Raw genomic sequence first — 22,863 nt, 5'->3', positions numbered from 1 at the left:
AATAGGTTATTAAGTGTGAATTGAAGGAGATGGGATTGGGCAGAAAACCATAAAGCAAAGCAGGAATTCAATTTTAGGACTGTCAAACTCATCTGTGGCATGGAGTGCACCCACCTGAGAATGGATGCTGCTTCTAGAGGAGTGCTCATTCAGGATGTGACGGTGAACACGTCAGGGCTGAAATCTTGGCAAACAAGAGCTACCCCTATGTATCTACACAACCTTAGAGCCTACAGCTTGTTGCTAACCAAGTCTTCACTATGTGAGCATGGAACATAGCTGTGAAATGTTTATTATTGTCAGACAGCAGAGAACTTTCCTTAAAAGAAGATACCAGCTGAGACCTGGACACAGGCCTCTCAAAGGTGTGATGGACACATTTCATTATATATTCCCTCAAGTGCAGCAAGGCACATGCTGGGATTAAACACTGATTTTTAAATTCTGCAGTGAAAATGAAGCCTTTGTCTCTAACTGACTACAGCAAAATCCAGCCAAGAACAAACCGACAAATTAAAGAATGGCCACGTTCCCAGAGCATTCCAAAGTGCACCCAGAAGAGAACAGAAACTATCCTTGAAAATCTTGTCTGCATGTGTACTATGAGAGCTTCTCAATTAGTAAAGCCTTTCTGGCATTGGATGGCTCAGTGGAGAAGCTCAAGCAGCAATACCAGAGCAGATTTGCAGAATGATGACCACCCCTAGGCAACAGGGACAGCACAGAGCTGAGCACTGGTACCCAGCTGCATTTAAAACTGTTATTCCAGGCTCTGTAATAATCTTTTGCTTCTCCTCTCAGACAGCCCAGTACTAGACCGGAAAAGCAAGCACAGCTACTTGCTTCCCGAGCCCCTCTCTGTAAAACCTACTTCTCAGAGACCAAATTTCATGCTAATTTCCCCTGGTAATTGTGCTCATAGCTGGTGGGTCTATTCACTTTGCTGCAGTGAGTGCTGGCACATTCTGCCTTTCTTCACAGAAAGCTCAAGCCTACTCACCCTTTCTAAAAGCATTTACGACTATGCTTCAGGAGACAGAGAGCTCTTACCTCCGAATGGTCCTCAGCAGAGTAGACCTGGCCTCATTGTGGAAGGTGATGACTATGCTGGTGGGAGGGAGATCCTGGCGGTAGCGCAGAGTTGTACACCTATGGAGAGAAAGAGGAAAAGGGCTGAAGGTGCTGAAAAAGGCTCAGGTGCTGAAATCCAAGGTGGGACGTCATGAACACAAGAAGAGCAGAGTGTTCTCCAGCACGCACTAACTCAGTTGTTGCTTTCTTATTGTTCCACTCAAAACGCTTTCCAAATCCTGCCTTCGCTTGACCTAGCCATATTTCTCATGACTACACAATCACCAACCTCCCAAAAAATCATCATTCATCCAATTATAATGCAATGTCCATCCTCAAAGCACCCCAAAGGTGCACGCCCACACTGCATGCAGGAGAAGCGTTGATAACATTGCTCCATGTGGCAACACCCTCGTCCATCAAAGCTACATCTCAGAGAAGCAAAATATGTTTCTGAATTACTAACCAGCACCAGGCCATGCCCTTCTGTATCAGAAATAGTGCAGTCATAGGAACTAAGGAGTTGATCATTCCTCTGTACTTGGCACTGGTGAGGCTGCACCTCAAGTGCTGTGTTCAATTTGGGCCCCTCACTGCAAGAAAGACATCAAGATGCTGGAGTGTGTCTAGAGAAGGGCACTATAGCTGGTGAAGGGTCTGGAGCACAAGCATTATACGGAACAGCTGATAGAATGGGATTGTTCAGTCTAGAGAAGAGGAGGCTCAGGAGACACCTTATTGACCTCTACAATGACCTGAAATGAGGCTGTGGTGAGGTGGGGTTGGCCTCTTCTCCCACATAACAGTGACAGGACAAGAAATAATAGCCTCAGGTTGTGCCAGGGGAGGTTCAGGTTGGATATTAGGAATAAATTGTTCTCAAAAAGAATGGTGAGACAGTGGCACAGGTTGCCAAGGAGTCACCATCCTTGGAAATGTTCAAGAAACATGGAGATGTGACAGTGAGGGACACAGTCAGTGGGCATGGTGGGGAAGGGTTGGCAGTTGGACTTGACCTTAGTGGCCTTTTCCAATCTTAATGATTCTAAGCTACTCATCTCATTGACCCCTTGCATCGTTCAGTAATGCACTGCAGCTGAGTTTTCCCAACCTGACATCACAAGAAGCAAACTGCTCTTGCTGCTCTGTGCACAGGAGAGGCTCTCACTTGCTCTGCAGAGCTGTGGTGACAGACGGCACCAGTCGCTCTCCGTGTGCTATTTATACACAATTATCTCCCAGCTGTTTTGAGCTGTGTGTCCTTCCACTCACTTCCAGCACGAGGCGGGGGAGTCTGCGTAGCTAACAAGGGAAGCTATTTCAGGAGAAGAGCAAGAGAGGGTGGAAAATACCGAGCCATCAATACGTTACTACATTAGTTAAGAAGCTAATAAATAATGCTCCAGGGTATGTATCAGCCACTCATGGGAGAGCTGGGGATATTGCACACCAGCTGAGCCCGTAGCGATGTGCTGAGAGCTCCCTGTGCAAGGCAACTTGTCTTTAAAACTCCAGATCTGTTTGTGCTGTGTCAGCCCAATTAGACCTCATGCACGCAGAAAGCACTCAAACTTCATTCACGAGCACATCCAAAGCTTGGTCACCAGCTCTATGGCTCGCCCCTAACTTCTGTTCAATGAGGCTTGTAACATCCCAAAGATGGGATGGATGACTGCGCTGCCATTACTGCGTAGGCAATGGCCACTGCTGCTTCCACACCCCGCATTACACGACATTTGTTTCCTCCCATTGGCCCTCTTCCTGCATCTCACCCCCCCCATTTTAACAACAGCTACACATTCCGGCTCCTGAGAAAGCAGATTTCAGCTTAAGTGGTTTTTTGGCACTTGCTTGGGTAATAAAAACCACAGCTTGGAAAAGCATTAAATCCACCATGTCCAGGATTATTTTGTGTGACAATTACATCTGGGGTAATTTCAATTTAATACCTCACTGCAAGTGCAAATTGCAGTATGCAGCCCTAAAATTGCTGTAATAATGAAAATAAACCTGCTAAGAACTGCCTGTGCTACCTCAGGCTGTCACTGGATAAATGTTTTGTGCTGCTTATGGTATTTCATAGGTCACCCAACTGCCAACAAGAAAAAAAAAGAAGCATAAAACCCCACCCACAATATTTTCAGGAAACAAAGACAGAAAGTTTGAAAGATTTTTTTTTTAAGATTGTTCCTTAAAAAACTAAATAACCCCACGAAAAATGTAATAACCTTGCAGTGTGATGAACTTACAGGCTGAAGTCATTTAAAATTGAATTTTAAAGTCTTGCAGCAGGACTGGGGAGCAGTGTTAGCACTGCAAGTGCTAGCAGGGATGTGCAGCAGCCTGCAAGGTGGGAGCTGTAGTTGCTCAGTGAAGCTGGAGGGGCTCTAACCACCCAAGAGAGAGCATCCACACACACAGACTGTTCTGCCTTTATCCCAGAAGCCAAGAAGTTGAGCTTTCATTTAACGCTAAGTTTCACTTTTCTGAGGTTTATTTCCCATTCCAATTTGAAATAATTTCAAAATTGAAGTTGTTACATCCCAGGAGCTGCAACGACCTCTTGCAAAATCCCAAACTTGGGCATTGCTACAGCTGAGGGCACCTCAGCACCTCACAGACCTTCAAAGACACTGTTTGAAGACATTTCTCTTAGATTGTTTAGACCCTCCTGCTCCTGACCAAGTTATCAAACACTCGCATAGACTCAATGCACAGCCAACTCTGCATACCTAGAGGTTTTCCTGAGGGGAAACACATCAACTTCCAGAGCATTTCAACCCATTTTGCGTTTAAATTGGCTCATAGTGCCCCTCAGCACACCAAAGCCTGTCTTGGAAACACAGAGCAAGCAGCCCAGTGATAACAGCATGACTGGAGACCAACTCTGCATCTAAGCCTTTCTTGGTCCATTCATTTGGAGCGTGCTTTTTCCTTGACACTTGCCATCCACTTCCAACGTGTTCTCTACATATTTGTTTTGAGCAGCAGATGAACTACACATGGTGCAACCCCCCCTTTTCTCCTTGAAAATGTGTAGGAGAATGGTCTAGCCAGCATGCACCTCAGACTGTTTGGGTTTGCCTCCACACTGCAGCCATGGGGCTCACATCAACCCTCTTATATCAACCCAGAGCCCTGACATCTCAAATAAGATGCATTCACATATACATTTGTACCTTACCAAAAGGATGGGAGCCCTTCTGGAAGTCAGTAGCAGTCCATAAGTGAAGAATAAAGCCAAGAAGAGCTTTCTCTTGTTATATTTTTATCATGAAAACTAGCTCAGCACTCTGTAGGCTTGTTGTGTTCACTGTAACTGTGTTCACACAGGGGGGGGGTCAGCGCTGCCTTCTTCAGGACATGTCATCCCCATAACTATTTTTGGTTCTTCTTGAAAATCCCCAGTCAAACAGACCACTAAGGATGCAAAAAGTTTGAGCAAGGGTGAGAACGCACAGTACAACCTGCAATGAATATTCAGTAGTGGTTAACATCAGAGCTGACAAGGAATTATTTGGTATGTGTTAACTAGATGCAGAGGGATAATACTAAGGAAGACCATCAGGAAAACACTGCCAGTGTCTCAAACCAGTTTGGGCTGTAGAGTAAATTCCCAGAACACGTACTACCAAACCACCAGCACTAGCAGGGAATCAGAGCTGCCTGAATGGTCATCACTCACACTGCCTCCAGGAAGTTCCAAAAGATACTGGAGTTCAACTCAAAGAGCAGGTTGGCCAAGGAGGAGATGTTCTTATGTAGCTTCTGGCAGTTGCAGCAGTGTTATATTTAGCTGGTGCACACTTAGTATTTCTTTTAAGTTGCTCCCTCTTTTGGTTTTCTTCCTTTCCTTCCTACTTTTTCTTCCTTCCTTCCCTTTCTCTCTTTCTTTTCCCTGATAGATGGATAATAAAATAATTAATCCAACAGCTACATTTGAAGAAAGGGAGAAAAGCAAGAAGGAAAAAAAAGCCTTCTGTGCACATGATGTGCTGCTTGCTTGTGAACCGACAGACAAGATGATGCATTAATAATTTATTAACAATTCACTGGATTTTATTCTTTGGAAAAGGGGAGGAGAATAAAAAGAATCTACTCAAATGGAAGGAGAGAATAATATAGCTGCATTGAAAACCAAGTTAAATAAGATTGTACATCTTGATTTTCAAAGAAGCTCATGAATATTTCGGGATTCTTGGGCCCTCCACACTGACTCAGGGCCTATATGGTTTCTCCAACTGATTGTGATTTAACCTGGCTCAGCATCATACAGCCAGTTACTTACTTTCCTCTCCATACAGGAGGATGGGGGAAAAAAAAATGGGAAAAAAAAACAACTCGTGAGCTGAGATAAGGACAGCTATTAATAAGAAAGCAAGAAAAGGAAAGAGAAACAATCAAAAATCAACAACAACAGAAAGAATAAACAAAGCAAGTGATGAACAATACAACTCCCACCACTATCTGACTGATGCCCAGTTGGTCCCTGAGCAATGGCAGCCTCCCTAGCCAACTCCCTTCATGTTATTGCTCAGCATGATGCCACAGGGTTGGGGACATTCCTGGGCCAGTCTGGGTCAGCTGTCATGGTTCTGTTCCCTTCCAGCTCCTTGTGCACCCCAACCCCCTTACTGACAGTGTAGCATGAGAAGTTGGGAAGTCCCTGACTTAATGCAAGCACCGCAGGTAGTGAGGGTGCTTTTGATGCTTTTGATGGAGTAGCACTTTATAGTTCTGGTTAGCTGGGGAAAAAAGAAAGAATTTGCTTGCAGCCTAAACTATCAACCGTAGCCAACCTCAGAGAATTAGTTCCATTGCTTGCTAATACCCAACTTCGATTTCAGTCTAGGTAAACATATCAGGTCAATAGAAACACTGCGACAAGCATGAAAGTTAAAACAAACAACTTTATTCTGTCAAAATTGCTCAGAGCAAGCTATCAAAGTAATCAATGGCACATAATAATTATAAGGCAAGTAGTCAATACGTTATAGCAGTCAAAGGAAGAGGGAGGCTCTAGCAGGGAGTGATCAATGGCAGCCTGGGAGCACCAAAGCACTTGGTGATGAAGCAATATCCATCCTCTGAAATCACTCGTGGGCCCTGCTATGGTTTAGGGCATGCTTTCTCTTTCCTCCAAAAATATAGGATCTTTTCTCTGCCTCATAAGGATGGAGGCTTCTGGAGGTCAAGGAGGAGACACTGTGTTCCATAGAGGAATGGGTGCTAAAAACCCACCCACTGGGAGTCACCAGAAGCCACCACCACCTCCTGCCATTAAAAGGTCCCCAGGGCCTCCCAGCCCTCCCCAGTGCAACACAGCTGTACTTTGCTTCTCCACTGACATCTCCTGCAGATGTTGGGGACCCAGCATGCATCACAGCATTGCTTCTGCTCCACTGCATCATTTGTTCCCTAGAAATCCAACACATTCTTTTTATCTGATTTTAGAAATTGCTTGCCTTTAAATACAGCCTGTCATTTTTAGATGACTAAGAGCGTCAAAAACATTTGAGATCTAAATGATTTCTCTGGGTGAGAAAAACAGATCAGTTAGGCCTTACATCTTCCTGAATTTTTACTGTCAGATTCTCTAAGAGCTTCACTTTTGGTTTAGCCTGAAATTGCTAACTCCTGTTTTTAATTTTTCTTAAAAAATCAACCAAGCAAAACACCATTACTCAGCTAACCTGGCCAACTCCTGTCCACTGACATAGTCCCCAAACTGACAACATAGCCATAACCCAAGCAAGATGAGCTGAACAGATCTGACCAGCCCCTGCTCTGCCTCCACGCAGAGCTTCAGCGTCTTGGATGAAAGCAGTGGCACTTGTGTTGATCTGCTGCTCACATCCTCACATCAAAATGCAGTGGTTCTTCCTCAGGGCACAGCTACTGGCAGGTCACTGGCTTTTATTAAATTCCCAGCTGTCTTCATCCTCCTTCTACCCACCTTCTGCTCCCATCATGACACACAGAGAGATCGCTGCACACAGGCAGATTCCTGGAGATGAGCTTTTATCTCTGGGTGAATGTGTCACAGAAGTGGATCTAATTAACTAGGGCTCTGTTGTTGAAAAAGGTTAATATTTTATCATGTCTTCTGTCTGGAGGAATAATTAGCCTTGGCAGTACCAGCTCATCCATTTCCTGAGGGCCTGAGTGAGAGATAAGAGGCTGGAAAGACAGGTGGCACTGATGGATGGATGACCACTACCTCAAGTTTGGGCTGACAGCACATCTAAGCCGCAGCTGCTTTTCAGCACTAACTCACAGGGGAATATTAACATGGGAAAAACTCTGCTTCAAAGGCTGTACATCTTCTGCTCTTCCTAGTCTGTGCCCTTAGTGACAGGGGGCACTTTAGAATGAGGCAATGGGATTCAACCAAGAGCCTATCAGCACCAGCTCCAGCACTTTGTCTGTGGGCTCTACAGCTGGGGTTGTGCTGGGGCAGCCTCCTTGATCCCCAGCATCTGCACAAGAAAATCCCCAGTCCACTGCATGCCCAGCTGTCCTCATCAAAGGATTCAGTGCACATCATCTCCCCACAAGGCTGCTAAGAAGAGCAGAGAGGCAAACTTCATTTTTTCACCTTTCTTGAATGAATGGAGAAATTGAAAAAGAACAAAGGAAGAATTGCTTTCGATCAACCCAGAAGTATTTTGTGCACGTTTTCTTGGCAAAATATAATAGCGGTGGGGGAGGGTATGGAATTTCCAAAGCAAAATCAAAGCTGCCTCATGGGGAAATAAGACAAAAATAACCTCGGTGAAGAAAATCTATCACTTGGGGAAGGGGCAGAAGCTGCTTTCATCTGTTTTGCTCAGCAGTTTTTGGCAAGCAAAATACTAGTCCAAATAAATTAAAGGTGCCTCCTCCACTCTTCTCAGGAGAATGTCTGTCCCTTGTTAACACCCTTTGTATCCAGCAAAGCAATGCAGGGCTGGCACAGGGGACAACTTGAATGAACATAAGGCGTAGGAGATGTGAAATCCATGTTATAACCCAGTGTTGGCTAGGTCAGCCCAGAATCTCCTCTCTGCCAGGACCTGGGCTCTGTAAGCAGGGGTCTGCAGGGCCTGGCAGGCTCTGCTGATCCCCCACATCCTACAGAAAGCTTTTAGCCAAGAACATGCAGCTCAGGAGCAGTTTCTCCTTGCTGTACAGACAGGAGCCATAATTCACTCTCCCAGCACAGCTCTTTCCTGTACTTTCCGATATGACTAGCTTTGCCCTCCAGAAGAAATGAGTAACAGCCCCTTAAGCAGCACATCCTCATGCATTCAGAACATTCGCCTGTATATTTCCATCAGATCCTTACACAGCCTATCTCACTTCTGAACTCCTTCCCAAGGGTCACCCTCATCCTTTTCGCTTAGGAGAAAGAAAAAGAAGGGGAGAAATAGGACTTCAAATCCACAACTGCAGAATAATCATCATTTGCCATTTCCCTACAGTATCTGTGATCAATTCATAACCAACCCTGTCCCTTAACTGCCCCTGCTGCAGCATCTTATCCCAGTAACATTTCTGCTTAAAGCTATCTCAGGGGAGATAGAACTTCTCAATGCTTAAGCCCACTAAATCACATTTTATATAGCCCCTTCTCAACACTTCTTTCCACTAAATGGAAAAAAAAAAAAAAAAAAAAAAGCTTCAAAAATGATATAAAGTAAAAATAGCTATTTGAAAAAGATGATTGCATTCATTGAGTTTTGTCCCCTAAAGCCATCAGCCTGTCTCAGAAACCATCAGGTCTCCTCCACCAGACAGCAAAAACAGGGCAGGAAGAGTCACAGATGCTGTCACACATACTGGTGAGGCCACAGCCATTGCCAAGATGAGAGCCTGGACACATAACCAGCTCTTGGCCAAGACTGCATGCTTCCAGCCCAAATCACAGCCCACATGTCCCCAAGGAGACCCATCAGTTGTTCCCACACCTGGGTGAGACAGCAGCAGAAGATAAGTCTTTAACCTCCAGTACTTCAAAGCACTTCACTCAAGGCTTGATGCTGAGTAATTTTGCTATACCAACATAAAAGTGTTTTCAGGAAGCCTGCATGTCCCTGAGCAGGTTTTGATCTCTTTGATACCAGTGTGAAACCGAATAATCTCCCTCTGATGCCAGTGGGGCTTGCCTAGATTACAACTGTCTCAAAGGTGATTAAGCCCAGGATGCTATTTAGGGATGCTGCTCACAAACTGCTTCCCTTTTGTGGAGCACCTCCAGGCCAGATCCAACAGAAGCAGGAGAATGGGAAATTTAGCTAAAATTAATATTTTCCCCCTTTTAATGCAGCATCACAGAGTGGAGACAAGGACGTTACGTTGAGTTTGCTTGAGCCTTGTCTACAGCAGAGCCTGAGCAGTTGTTGCGGTGCAGTGCAGTCACTGCACGGCAGGCAGTGAGGACAGGAAGCTTTATCAAGAGTGCTTTGATGTGTATCACCTCCTCCTCTCATTTAAATGCACTGACTGTGAGTGACTGCAGTGTCTGCATGATAGGACAGACGTGGGTAATGTAAGGCTGGCTACTCGAGCAACTTCAAAGCCCGTTACACAAATCAGAGGCAGCTACAAATTACATGTGCTGCAGTCAAGGTTTTTAAATTGTGTTGCAAAACAGTGATCCACACGACAGGCAGGAGACCTAGAGGTCACAGTGGTTTCTGCAACAGCAAAGAAACCTGGTCCGATTTCATAGCCAGGAGGCTGATCTGCGGTTTTCTTCCAAGCCGAATTATTTTACGATTTTATGAAGTGCTTATTTCTGATTAATAGCAAGGAAGGCCTGTGCTGCCCTCTTTGCTTAGCTGCCAACAACTGCAAATCTCAATATTCTCAGCGTTCTGGCTTTGGACATCATAAGTGATAGCTAATAAAGAACCACAAAAGCAGGAAGACAGCCATACCCCTTTGCATCCAGACACATCCAGATTGGAGTTAAAGAGCTTCAGGCACATGCTAGCTACTCAGCTGCTTTTCAGGTCTTCAGTTCAGGTACCAATGAGGACAGCAGAGCAGGGCACAACCCCACCTCTATCCTGTCAGCCAGGAAATGCAGGTGCAAAGGCACAACACAGGTCTTTATCTGTGCTCTAAAACAAGCCAAGCGAGAAACATAGAGGCATTTCTGTACTCTCCAGATTATGTTCAGATTCTGGGGATTAAAAAGACAAGACACACCTATATCCCTGCACGGGGAACTGCACTTCTAACTGATGAGAATCAAAGGAAATGCTGGGTCATCTCAACATGGTTTTGGACTAGTGGGCAGCAAGGTTGGAGGAAAACAGGGCAATGTGAGAAGTGCAAGGAGAGCTTAGAAAGATTAAATCAAAGGCCATGCCATCAAAAACAAGAAAATCTTACGGCATGCGTTGTTGCAAGCAAAGGGAATATGACAGACTGCAAGATAAGATTTTTATGGTGGGCAAGTCCATGTGATCAAGTTTATGGCTGTGAGAACACGCTCCATGTCAGCAGATGATGCTATGTCCAATCTCCAAACCTGCCAGCATGCCTGCAAGGCTCTCTTCTCAACCACAGCTCGATTTGAGCAGCTGCTTGCTTTTTCTCAGACATGCACATATGCACACAAATATACCCCCTCCAGCAGTTGTAAAATTCAAGCTCAGCCAGGAAGATATGGCCTCTCATAAAACACTTGGGACTCAGGCAGCTTCAGAAATTCAGAGGATTATTGCCTTGTGCCAGAATTGAGCAGGGCTCCGTCTTTGTCCTCCATGCTCTGTCAGCTCAAGACAACACTACAGAACCTGTATTGGAGCTGCAGAAGTAGAAGCAGGGGGAATAGAATAAAACAGGCAGTAGGGGATGCCTGAGGCTGGCTGACATCCTTTGTACACTTAAACACATTGCAGTTGTTAGCAAAGTCTGCTGGAAGTTCTTACATCTCCAGAACACTGCTGCAACACCTGTTGATCTTGTCCCCAGTTTTATCTATCTGCTTCACTTCAACAGTGAGCAGAAATCCCTGCTCAGGCTAGTTCTTCTGCTTCAGATAAGGCACACTCTCTGTCAACTTCCAAAACTAGCCATGCTGAAATGAGCCATGCTGAAAAGCTAAGATACGCTCCCTATGCATGGCACTGCTGCCCAGAGCTGTGGTGCCCCATCCCTGGAGGTGCCCAAGGCCAGGTTGGATGGGCCTTGGGCAGCCTGAGCTGGTGGGGGCAGCCCTGCCCACAGTGGGGTTTACAGTCGGGGGGGGCTTTAGGGTCCCTTCTGACCCAAGTCATTCTGTAATTATACGATGGCAACTCAACTGCTGCTAAAGGTAAGAAGTGGCATCGAGGTATCCCAAGCAGCCTGTGACCACAACAGCTAAAGAGATCAGCCACCTACCCCAGCAACAAGCAATGCTCATGCACAGCTCAGACGTACAACCTGCACCTGGGCTCAAGCTGCTGTTGTGAGCATGGGACTTTCTTAGTCTTGACTCTTGGTGGGGATGGGATAACCATCACAGGATGCTGCATTGCCCTTCCCTTGGGAAAGCCATCCCTTCATGTGGTCCAAGAGCTTGCTTGGTGCATAACCAGGAATGCAATTAAAGCAAAACCTGAAAACCTGGTGTGAGAGCAGAGCATTCTGTTTTGGGCACCAACACTTGGCTGAGAGACTGTAGGAGACCTGCTCACCCCAAGGACGTGCTTTAGAGGTGAACAAGTGTCCCTAAGGCCTCCTGCCCCTCACATGAGCCTCTTTGGGGATGGCAGCTGGGAGCCCCTTGGCATGGCTCTTTGCACAGCGATGCACTGGAGCAAGGCACATTGTAGGATGCAGCTCCCCTCATGAACAGCTGAAGCACCAGCTGCAACAGCTCCTCAATCACATGTGTTCTGAGTAAACATTTTCTTCTATGTGGGATGTTTTGCACTCTGCATTTCCATCTTCCCCCAGGCCACCACGCCAGGACCTTTCCCTCTTCCTCCATCAGCCTTTTTTGCACCCATGTCTCCCAGATCTCCAGCAGCCATTTCCTCTGTAACTGCTCTCTACCCCTTGGCTAATCGTACAACATCTACAGCACCACTCAGATGTATTCAAGAAATCAGAATCCATTTACTGCATTAAAGAAACTGGAAACAAATGCAATTAGCACCAGCCCCTCCCACATGCTGTGCCCTCACTTTTTTCTTAACTTTTCTTTCCACATGCCTGGGAACAAGGTGGCTGTCACCACAGCTGGGGTGCAGCCAGGGGGCAACTGAGTCTACCTTCTTTCTTAGTAGGGCAGATGGTTAATAACCTTGGGGTTAATTCTCTCCAGGAATAGCACGCTCACTCTCTGATCTACTCTAATAAGTGTCCATCAAGGCTGTTAGCCCCATTCTGGAGAAAGGAGCTTCTACTCCTTACTATGAAAAAGGGCTAGGAAAACAAATAGTATTAATAAATAAATAAGTAAGCACTATTGACTATTATAGGGCTGGAGAGCTGTTGTCATTTCAGCATTTCAACCAAAGTGCTGAAGAGAATTTTTGGGTGCCAAAGGATATGTTTTTACCACCATGCTGGGTTATTTCTTTCAGCAGCTCCAATAAGTTCTTACCTCTCCCGTTCACTCCACAATAGACTCTTACAGCCCCCCATGAACTCCTCCCTCTGTAGAGAAAAACAGTTGCTGAGCAGCTGTTCCATCCATTTGCACAATCTCAGGGCCTCCTTCACAAGACAAGAGTTCCCAGCACCAGCAAAGGCTATGCCCATCACAGTGATGTGCTCCTGCACACCCACTGCTGCAGCTATATATCGCACAAACTTATCCTGCTTTTCTGGAGAGAAAAAAAAAGTTTTTTCTTTCTCTTCTTATGATCTTGGAATAATGCATTTACATGGGAAGTAATGTTTTTAATTGATAGATTCAGGATTACTACACCTGACAATAAATCAATTTAAGTGAAATATTTGATTTTAAGAATACAACCCAGCCAGAACAAAACCCAGTCTAAAAGCCCAGATCCCCCTCTAACATCCTCAAATCAAGGAAGCAGAACACTACTATCTGCCCATATAACAAGATTTCTTGAAGGAGATGAGGAAAATACAGAAGACTGAATAACATTGCCATTGCCACTTCTCCTGATTTCTCTGTGAATCCTAGGATGCCCTTAAATCATAGGCTCATAGAGCTATTATGGTTGGAAAAGACCTCTCATATCACCTACTCCAACCATCCACCTACCATCAATATCACTCAATCACCACGTCCCTCAGTGCCACATCTCCATGGTTCTTGAGCACCTCCAGGGACGGTGACTCCACCACCTCCCTGTGCAGCCTCTGCCACCGCCTCACTGTTCTTTCTGCGAAGAGTTTTCTTAATACTCAATGTGAATCTTCTGTATGCAACCTAAGGCCACTACTTCACATCCTAGGGGCAAGCGCGTCTCCTTGCTGCGCACACCTCTCCGTGCCCCTGCCCTAACCCCCCCAGCAGAGCTGTGGTCCCCCCGCAGTGCCTGGCATCCCAGGGGAGGGAGGGCATTGTGGGCAGAACCTGTGGTGGCGGGTGTCACGGACGGCACGGTCACTGGGCATCCTCTCGCTCTCCCGCTGGTTAAAGGCATGGAGCCGGTACGGGTCCTCTCCGCCCTTCCACTTCCGAGCGCTCAGGTATCTCCGCTCTTCAAACTGATCCCACAGGTCGTCCCAGTCCGCCTCGGAGCCCTGCGCGCACAAAGTCAGCCCCATTAGAGACAGGAAGGAGCACCCGGCCCCGCTCCAGAGGTTGGGCAGCCCCGAGCCAGGCGTCGCTGGAAGATGCTAACAGTGAGCCTAGTTAAGCCTTTGTTTTTTGTTGGTTCTTTTTTTCTTTGTTTCTTTTCTTGTTTTCTTTTCCCCTGCAGTCCTGTAGCGACGTGTTAAAGAGAATTTGGTCTTTGGAGTTTGAAATGATTAATTTCTAACCAAACACCCCCACCACTGGTGGGTCCCGCTCTCTAGCAGCATGGTCTCAGCAAAAGCAGACAGACGCAAAGACCTGCAGCCCTGCCACGCCATGCCCTCCTGGGGTGCCAAGCAAAAAGGACAGAGAAGCTTCTTTGGCACCAGGCCAGCGAGTGCAAGACAGTGCTGATAAGATCGCATCATTCCAGCAGCACAGGCTCTTTGATCTCAACATGCAATGCAGAGAGATTCAAACATTTACAGATGGCTCAGCCCCTAAGAAAATTGTGATCTTATCCAATAATTGATCTTTACTCCTTTTTTTTTTTTCTTTTTTTCCCCCCTCTTTTTTTTCTTTTTTTTTTTTTTTTTTTCTGTTAACACCATCTCAAAGGAGATTTTGCCTGCTAATAGTGAAAACGAAGCTTTTGAGACGGGTGATTTTTATCCTGTAATTGATTTTACTCACATGCGACAGTGCGCTCACTGTGTTAACAGGACAGGGAGGAGGGAGCCCCAGCTGCTGCTCATCAGCCAACCACCAGCACTGCTGCAGCACATCCCCAGAGCACAGTACCCAACAAGCACCCCACTTCAAGGGACTCTCCCCCAACTCGTGGTAGAGCGGGGCTACAGGGCCTTGTAGGTATGGGGTAGTTATTCCCCTGTAGCTTGACCTCACAGCTGTATTTGGAGTTCCTCCAGAATTTATCCTGCTGCATGACACAAAGAAAGCCCTGAACTACCAGCTGGATCAGGAGAAAGCCCTCAAAGACTGGGAGAGAGTTATTAAAATGATCAGGTCACCGCACCCAGCAGGTTTACGAGCAGAGGAATGTACGTAAACCATCTGTAGGTTTTCAGGAGGACCAATGTAGACGGGGTGTAAATATTGTTGATGTTTTTTCTGAGGCATCTTGCAAAACATGATTTACTGCCGCGTAAAAGATGAGGGAAAAGCAAGCCGATTGCACCAAAGGTCCACCAAAGCCCTCGAGTTTATAAAGATTTCCCCTGGGAGGACTTGCTCTGTTAAAACAACTGCCACCTAAATTTTAATGGTAGAAAGAAAAGCAGAACCAGTTTTTTTAAAAAAAGAAATCAAACTTGATTTGAGAAATGGATTTTAAAAGTGGTCACAGAGCACTTAAGGCCGTTAGATGTCTCTCTATATATTTAAATGCCAATTAAATCCAATTGGCTTAGAGCAGCTGGACACACACCATTCAGGAAAGGCTCCAACAAGCTCGAGTGAGAAGGCTGCTGTGGGTCAGGAAAATGCTGTTTGCTAGCTATCCCCAGCCCAGCTGCACACTTGGAGCATCTCTGTGGTGAACACCCAATACCCCTGCAACATTTCCTCCTGAAACTCGCCAGCCCACTTTGATTCATCTGCTTCACCCACCTAGAGACAGGACATCAGTTCTGGGTCACTGGATGAGGTCTTAATTGTAATATTTCCCTCACATATTATCACCTCTTCCTTGCTCTAGAGTCCTGTCTTAGGAATTACTTAACTGATGTGCAGAAATCTGAACTTAATTTATTGTGATCTAACTCACTTTAGAAGCCAAATTGCCCTGCACTAGAAAAGAATTAAGTCAATACTCTTCTTGCCTTTCTATCTTCCACAGCGCTCCTCTCCCTAAGCTTCAAATTCATTTTCTCTCATGTACAAGTAATAAATTTTCATTGTTTTTCCTTGGAATTAGGTAATTTCTCTTTTAGCACTGCAATTTAATGGCTAGTATTAATTATAGGAAACACTCAGTGCTTAAAGAGTTTGAGAGACTGAATGAATCCACAGGAAAGAGTAGAAAAAGATATCAAAAAAATGAGTAGCTCTGGCCACAAGTGCTATGAAGCTCACTCTCTCCTCCATGCTGCACCCTGCAATGCCTCTGTTGCATTTTCTTACCCACTGCAGAGAACATCAACTGCATCCCATCATGTGGCAGGGATGCTCCCAAGCGAGAATCAGGGAGAACTTTCTCCTGTCAAAAATACCCCCAAATCCCAACAACAGCAAATAAGAGGTCAAACAACAAACCAAGATCAAGCACAGGGGTGATTTTCCACTTCAATGGCACTGGGTGCAAAGGTGTATTTTGTCATCTCCTGCTTAAATAATGGATCAGGAACAAAAGAAGGGGCAGTGGTGCTGTGGAGGAATAGCAGGTCATTAGCTGCTAAGAATACAATCTTCTGGCAACCATTAGTGCTTTGTTTATGTGGATTTCCCTGAATATGACATATTAATGGCATAATAACTGTGTGATTACAGTAAACCAGGGATCACTGGAGAAGGAAGGAGGGACAAGCATCCTTGGCTGCTTAGGGCATGAGGCATACTCCAGAATAGTTCTGCCCCCAGATACGGGCTGAAGGTTTGCAAAATGAACTGTCCTGTCCAGAGCAGGGAGCTTGGAGAGTTAATAAGGAAATACATATGGAAAAAAAAAAACCATCCACTGAAAATCACTACATAGATCATTCCTGAGCTGAAAGCAGTTGGGAGAGCAGGAAAGGCATTCCATCTAGCCCAGGTGGGTGCCAAGGAGGAAAGGTAGTGGGCAGCAGGAACTAAAAGTGGCTCCTGATTCAGTCCATTGCGATGTTTACTGGCTTAAAATAGAGAACATAAGCCTTTGCTAAAATAAAAGTTGTTTTTGTTTTGGCTCCATTTAGACTCACACAAGCAGGACAGGCACAAGGCACAGGGTTTCACACAGGCATTCTGTGCTTGCTCTCCATCTTGGGGTCTGGCTCAGTCACTTGGAGAGCTGGGAGCACGAGCAGAAACAAGGCATGTCGTTGCACTGTGACACGATCATAAACATCAGCACATCAACAGAGAGCCTTGCTCTCTGAGGAGCTGCAGCCTCTCTTCCTTAGGTAGGATCACGCCTCCCCAACCCCTCACCAAGTGTTCATCTCTGAGGCTTTCCTGGGACTTGGGCATTAATAAAAAGGAGGACAGGAGAAATTTAAAAATACATCAGCCTAGCAGCAGCTCCAGTAAACAAGGGAAAACTCCTCTCCATTTGGTGCAAGCAGCCTCTAGGGATCCCGATATCCTGAGGCATGTCACTCCAGTCCACAACAATTCGAACTCTGTGTGTGCTGCTGCTCAGGGACACCAAAGAAAGAGGGTAATCCTTTGGCAGGAATTGCAGCCAGGCATTACACAAATGAGATTTAAACATCATGCCAAAGCGCTGGGCCCCTGTGAACGGAAGGCTTGATTATAGGGCTGCTGCTGTCCAAGGCGCTAATGCCATCTGAAGGGATTATGTATAACACTTCAAACAGAGTAGGGCTCATCCTTCCCTGTGCCCTGGTGCCCAAGCAGGCACTAAGAGGGACAGCAGCCCCAGCAGGAGAAAGCAGCAGGGCATCACGCTGCCTCCCCATCTCCCCGAACATCCCAATGGGACTTGCTCAAATGCAGGGTGGGACCGCACATGGGGCACTTGAAAAAGCTGAGCATCAAGGTGCAAGTCACACTTTGGGATATATTTTTTTCTGTGCTCTAGTCCATATTCTGATAGCCCCATCCCAACCTGCAGCGACAGGCACGGCTACAAGGCCACACTCTGCCTCATGTGGTGGTCCCAGAAGTGGGCTGTGCATCACCTGAGACCAGGCTTTGTGCCCACAGTGCCGTTCTGGGGAGATCCAGGTACTGTGCAGCAGCTGGGGGACTGGCACAGGACCCACCCCTCCTTCTGCTTTCCCTCCTATAAGCAATCCGAGCCCTTCAGTACAAAGTTAGCCAACTGCAGGCATTTGTATGAGCCCACAGAAGTCACTGTTTAAACGCTTAACTCTTAAGCGCTCGCTTAAGCACCTCTTTGGCTCAGGGCCTTCTTCATCAGCTTTGTGCTGACACCAAACACGTGCCAGAAAGGGAGGCAGCTCTGATCCCAGGCTGTCACCTGCCCTTCACAGCCTTCTGCCCTGTGAAGACTTCAGCTCCAACTCCTCAGTTTGAGGGCTGTGACACTTGCTGAAGTACCTGGGCACAGGTACACCTTGGTGGGCACAGCTCCATGGGGTAGACCCTGAAGGGTTATCTCAGGTGAGGATGCAGAGCAGTGCCAAGGACCTCCCATCGCTTGGAGGTGATTCAGTATCTCTCAGCAGAGCTGAGACCATTCAGGCTGGGGGAAGAAAAAAACTAAATATCAGATCAAATATTAATACAGATACCTAATTAAGACAAAGCATTTTTCTAGCAAAGTCTGTCCTCTGACTTGAGTCCCTAGAGAATCTCTAATCATTCATCACTGAGCTTGCTGCAAGTGACCTTTTCCTGCCTGTGCCTGGTCTCTCTCACACACACAGCTGTCTTCAAAAGACAGAGCACTGCCTCCTTTTGCCAGCTCAGCAGGAGCACGAGTCCCTGAGGACCTTCCAGTAAGTGTCCCACTTACCCACGACCCTGAAGCCAGGGCCATGTTGTCATTACCCTTGCTGGAAAATGGCCATAGCAAAGGACTTGGCCTTCGAGAACTTAAGTCTGTAAGCACTGCCTGGATGGAAATATTCCTGTTGTGGGTCTTGACCTGGATTTCCAATGCCTCAGTGTCCCCATGCTCATCTGGGCATAGAGTAGGCTGCTGGCCATTGATATGGCACAAGGAGCCATTCCAGAGCTGAGGCAGCTGGACCGTGTTTAGGTAGATCACAGCTAGGACCAGCACTCTGTGCATTTTCCATTTGTATCCTCAATAAATGATGCACAGGGTTCACAACACCCTTCAGGAGCTTGTATTTGCCGACCTCACCAGCCAAAGATGAAGGCGCAAAGAGCTGCCAGAGGATTATTGATGCAGTTTCCAGTAAGGGGACCAAAGCTTTAATTTTAAACGGATGGCTAGGGCTGCCACCAACATGGGGAATTTATTTGCAAATCAGGAGACTCTAAGTTGCAGGAAGATAAAAATGACAGATTCATTTATTTCATGAAAGGCCAGATTTTGTTTCCAGGGCTTTGCTAAGGAGAAAGGTCTCATCGCGTGTTCATGAACCAGCACTTGGGTACCAGCAGTGGTGCCAGGTTAAAACATACCCCCATGTCCTGCAGGCAGCCTGGGCCTGAGCTTCACGTGTGAACAGTGCTCCTTGTCTGTCATCCTCTTGTTTCCATGGGGCAGAGACAATGCATTGCACACCAGATCACAAGAAGTCCCTCTGTAAAAAAATCTGTCTACCTCTGTAATTTCCAGCATGATGGAAACAGATCGTTCTTCCTCTCTGTGATGATAGAGAAGAATGCTTTTGCCTTTCTCCACTCTTCTCTCTTAGACCTTTCTAGCAGGCACAAACTTCTGGTCTTATTGGAAGAAAGCAATCTTTTCCTGCCCTGTTTTCATTCAGTTATGAACGTTCTATCTCCTGTATTTCCCCATTCTCCATTAGATCTTCACTTATACATCACCCAGAAGGAGCCTCCCATAAGAATGTCTCTCATATCTCTCCCTTCAAAGAGCAGAAACCCAATGTCTTCTTATCCATTGCATCCCCCACTATGCATGAGGCATGAGGGTTCACAGATGCAATTGGTATTTGCTTTGCCTTTGCCAAAACCATGCTAAGATGTCGACTCTTCTTCCAGTCTTTAGCAACATGCAGTAGAGCTGCAAGAACAGAGCTTCCACTTCTCTGTCTGTCTCTCCTAAACCCAAGGTTCATACTGCTGACCTCTGGAAGCAACACACAGCTATTGACTCCCTTGAGTTCCCAGTCCAAAAGATGCTCTTCATCCCCTACCGCTCCCCAGAATCAGGTGTGCACATGCAGCTGTAGAGAAGCACTTTACTGCACAAAGATCAGACTTTAATTTGTTAAAATAATAAATTAGTTCACAGGCTAGCCTGACACATGAAGACAAATCCTGTATAATTAAAAAGGAAAGGAAGCCGATTATATGCTCCTGGAGAATATTGCTGCCTGCTTCTGTTTTATTTATACGTTACACTGTATAACGAGCTGAATATTTAGGAGGTCAGCACAAACCAAGCTGCTGACTGGAGAAAAGAGAATACCCAGCTCTGTCTGTGCCTGAAGGCACACAGTAGGAAGGAGAGGATTTTCAGTCGTCTCCCTCTGTCTGCTGCTCCCTCAAGACCCCTCAGGTCTGCTTGGCTCAATTGCTCATTCTAAACTATGTGCGCCTGGGCAGAGACTTTCTCAATAAGCTTTTCCCCCGGTCTCATGTCTGCAGCCCTATTTCATCCCATCCCTCTCCCAGTGGGGTTTGTGCTTTCCCAGCTCTTGTGGCTGGTACTGTTCCCATCACTAAGCTGATTTTTTTTTTTCTTCCTAATTTTAATAAAACCACATCCTCCAGAACAGAGCACTTCCAGGCAATGCCACAACCCACCCAGAAAGGATGAGCTAGGTCAGTCCTTATCACCCCCTGCCTGCTGGCACCTGTGAACTCTTACTAAGGGGTCTGCCAGCAGCAATTAGGAAAAATGAACTTGGGGCAGGTCCTCCCTCAGGCTCAGACAGAAATCACTGTGGGATGCTGGGGGGCAGCACTGCTAAGAGAGGCTGTTTGCACTCTGCCTGTTCAATCATCCTGCAGTCTTGGTCCAGCTTTCATTCCTCTCTCTGCCACAGGTTTGAGAATGTGTTGCAAAGGGCTCACATCACCACTACGCTGCAAAACGTTGCAGATCTGTGAGCTGCCTCCAGCTACAATGCACATAGCAGCTGTGTACTGCCCAAGGCTGTCTCAGTGTCTCTATCCTGCCCTGCTGTGACAGAGGGCTGCTCAAATTCCATGGTCCCCCATCTCTCCCCAGAGCAGCCCTGCCTCACAGCCAGCTGCTGCAGACACTCACCCAAACAACATCTCACCACAGACAAGTCTGATTTCAGCACAGAAATCTGCCCTTGACTCTAGAAGTTTTTCCCAGTGTGATCTCCCTTGGATGGACCTCTGCCCATCCTCAAGGAGAGCATAGCATCCAGGCATCCCCACTGGAATACACAACAAGACCAGTATAACAACCGAGGATGAGATTTGGGATACCTGTCATTGCTGCAAAGAATCTGATACCTACCTGTCCTCCCACAGCCCTGGGCAAATGATGCATACAGCACTCTCTCCAAGACAGGAGAGGGAAAGCTGGATATTACATAGTGGGGGGAGATAGAAAGCAGGAAAGCCCTAGGGTGGTCCTTCAAAGGTCAGCAGCAATTACACAGTGCTTTAATTGGGAAAGAAAGGAAAGTAGCATCCACCCTTAGTCCTCCACCCCGTCTTGGCATCATCAGAAGTCAAAGGCATTTGGGAACAGTGCAGACCCATGGGCTGTAAGTAGGGTAGCAAAAAGGAGATGCTGCAGAAGCAGGCGACATTTGTTTTTCTTGTGAGCCATTTCAGGGGATAACGGGAGCTGCTTCCCAGCCATGAAGGTCAAAGCAGTCTTCCCATGCTTCAGCAAGAATGGCAGCTGATTTAGTATTTAGGAGCCCACAGCTGCACTCATTCTCCAGCTGAGCTTTACTCTTCTTTCTGCATAAATGCCAAAGGTCAGAGCAGGAAAGGGAGGGCAAAGAAGCCAGCAGCTCCTATACTGCTCTGAAATGACCCCTATCAAGAGCCCCTGTGCCTGCTCTGGGAAAGGATCTTGCTGCTCACATGCTTGGCATTTGTGACCCAGTGTGGCCTCTTCACAGCAGCAAAGGCAGTGGTAATCCATCCAGTAATTGCTTCCATGGCGATCTTCACACAGCTTTAGATACTAATGCTGCTGTCTTTCCCCTTCCAAACCACACAGCAATGAAGGGTGATTGGTGGCAGCCACATGTGAAGCATCATTGCCAGATAAGGGAAAGTGCCTGCAAGGGAGGGAAAGCTTAGCCTCTATTTTACCTGGTTTTATTCTGACAGGGTGGGGAGGGAAAGAGGAGATTAGAGAAGATATATTCAAGCAAAATAAAATAATTGCAAATGCACAAAGCACTTATATGCATTGCGTTCACTGTCCTCAGCAAACTGACAGAAAGTCCCACATCTCTGCCAGCTAATTGCTTTTGAGGAGCAGTTTTACCAGATGGGCACCCAAGGCAGAACCACCTCCACCTGAGCCACTGCTCAGCAAGAAATGCTGTCAATCAAAGCTCTTGCACTCAATTCCCAGCTCTGGACAAGCCCCAAAGTCCCCTGAGCTGAGCTCAGTTTCCATGTCCCTACTATTAACTCCTCTGAGCACCATCCTGCTGAGTAATTCCCAGCCTCTCCCCTCTTCTCATCTTTGGAAAATCCTATACTGGGATTAACCCAAATTTTGAGCTGAGTCACAGACATTTTGCACAGAAGCAAGTGTTTCTGTAACCTGTGTTGGGTACAGAGCCAATCCTTGACATGCAAGCAGAAGCAGATGGAGCTCAGGTCGCTGCCACCATGCTGCAGGACACTCATATCATCACCCAGAGCCCATCCTCCCCAGAACTCTCCTCAAGGAGAAATTGGATATAAAACATTTGTGACAGCAAGAACTGATCTAAACCTTTGATTCTTGGGTACCTGCTGCCAGAATGTTTGCAAGATCCTGGAGCTGGCAGTAATGTGAGTGACAGCACCAGAGATACAGAGGCATAATTTAGAGCATGTGTGTCAGGCTAACCTTCATCCATCTCAGCTCAGTAATAGGGTAAAAAATACCCTGGCTATTGAGGAATGCATCATAGCAAGGTACTGTGAACTAGAAAATAAATAAGCCTGGTCAGAAAGGACTGCAGGGAAGGAAGAGTGCCAAGGGCTGCAAAGGGAGAACCTCAGACATGCCAGCGCCATGCAGAAGGGCCAGTCCAGGGGCTGGCAGCAGGAACCAAAGCTTGTATTGATGC

The 22,863-nt window shown here is 46.6% G+C and overlaps 1 protein-coding gene across 1 annotated transcript in view; it reads right to left on the bottom strand.

Moving 5' to 3' along the window:
• Nucleotides 1-22,863, bottom strand: part of GALNT14 (polypeptide N-acetylgalactosaminyltransferase 14) — a 64,321-nt gene that overhangs the window by 28,261 nt on the left and 13,197 nt on the right. Inside the window, exons 2-3 of the mRNA XM_042820718.1 lie at nucleotides 13,607-13,776; nucleotides 1,051-1,149 (exon numbers count right to left, since the gene is read on the bottom strand). Of these exons, the coding sequence (XP_042676652.1) occupies nucleotides 1,051-1,149; nucleotides 13,607-13,776 (269 nt within the window). The remainder of the gene's footprint in view (nucleotides 1-1,050; nucleotides 1,150-13,606; nucleotides 13,777-22,863) is intronic.

The sequence above is a fragment of the Centrocercus urophasianus genome, unplaced genomic scaffold (assembly GCF_019232065.1).
Source record: "Centrocercus urophasianus isolate 14NV4802_14NV808 unplaced genomic scaffold, USGS_Curo_1.0 seq_10, whole genome shotgun sequence".
Lineage (NCBI taxonomy): Eukaryota > Metazoa > Chordata > Aves > Galliformes > Phasianidae > Centrocercus > Centrocercus urophasianus.
This window is presented reverse-complemented; position numbering and strand designations above follow the sequence as displayed.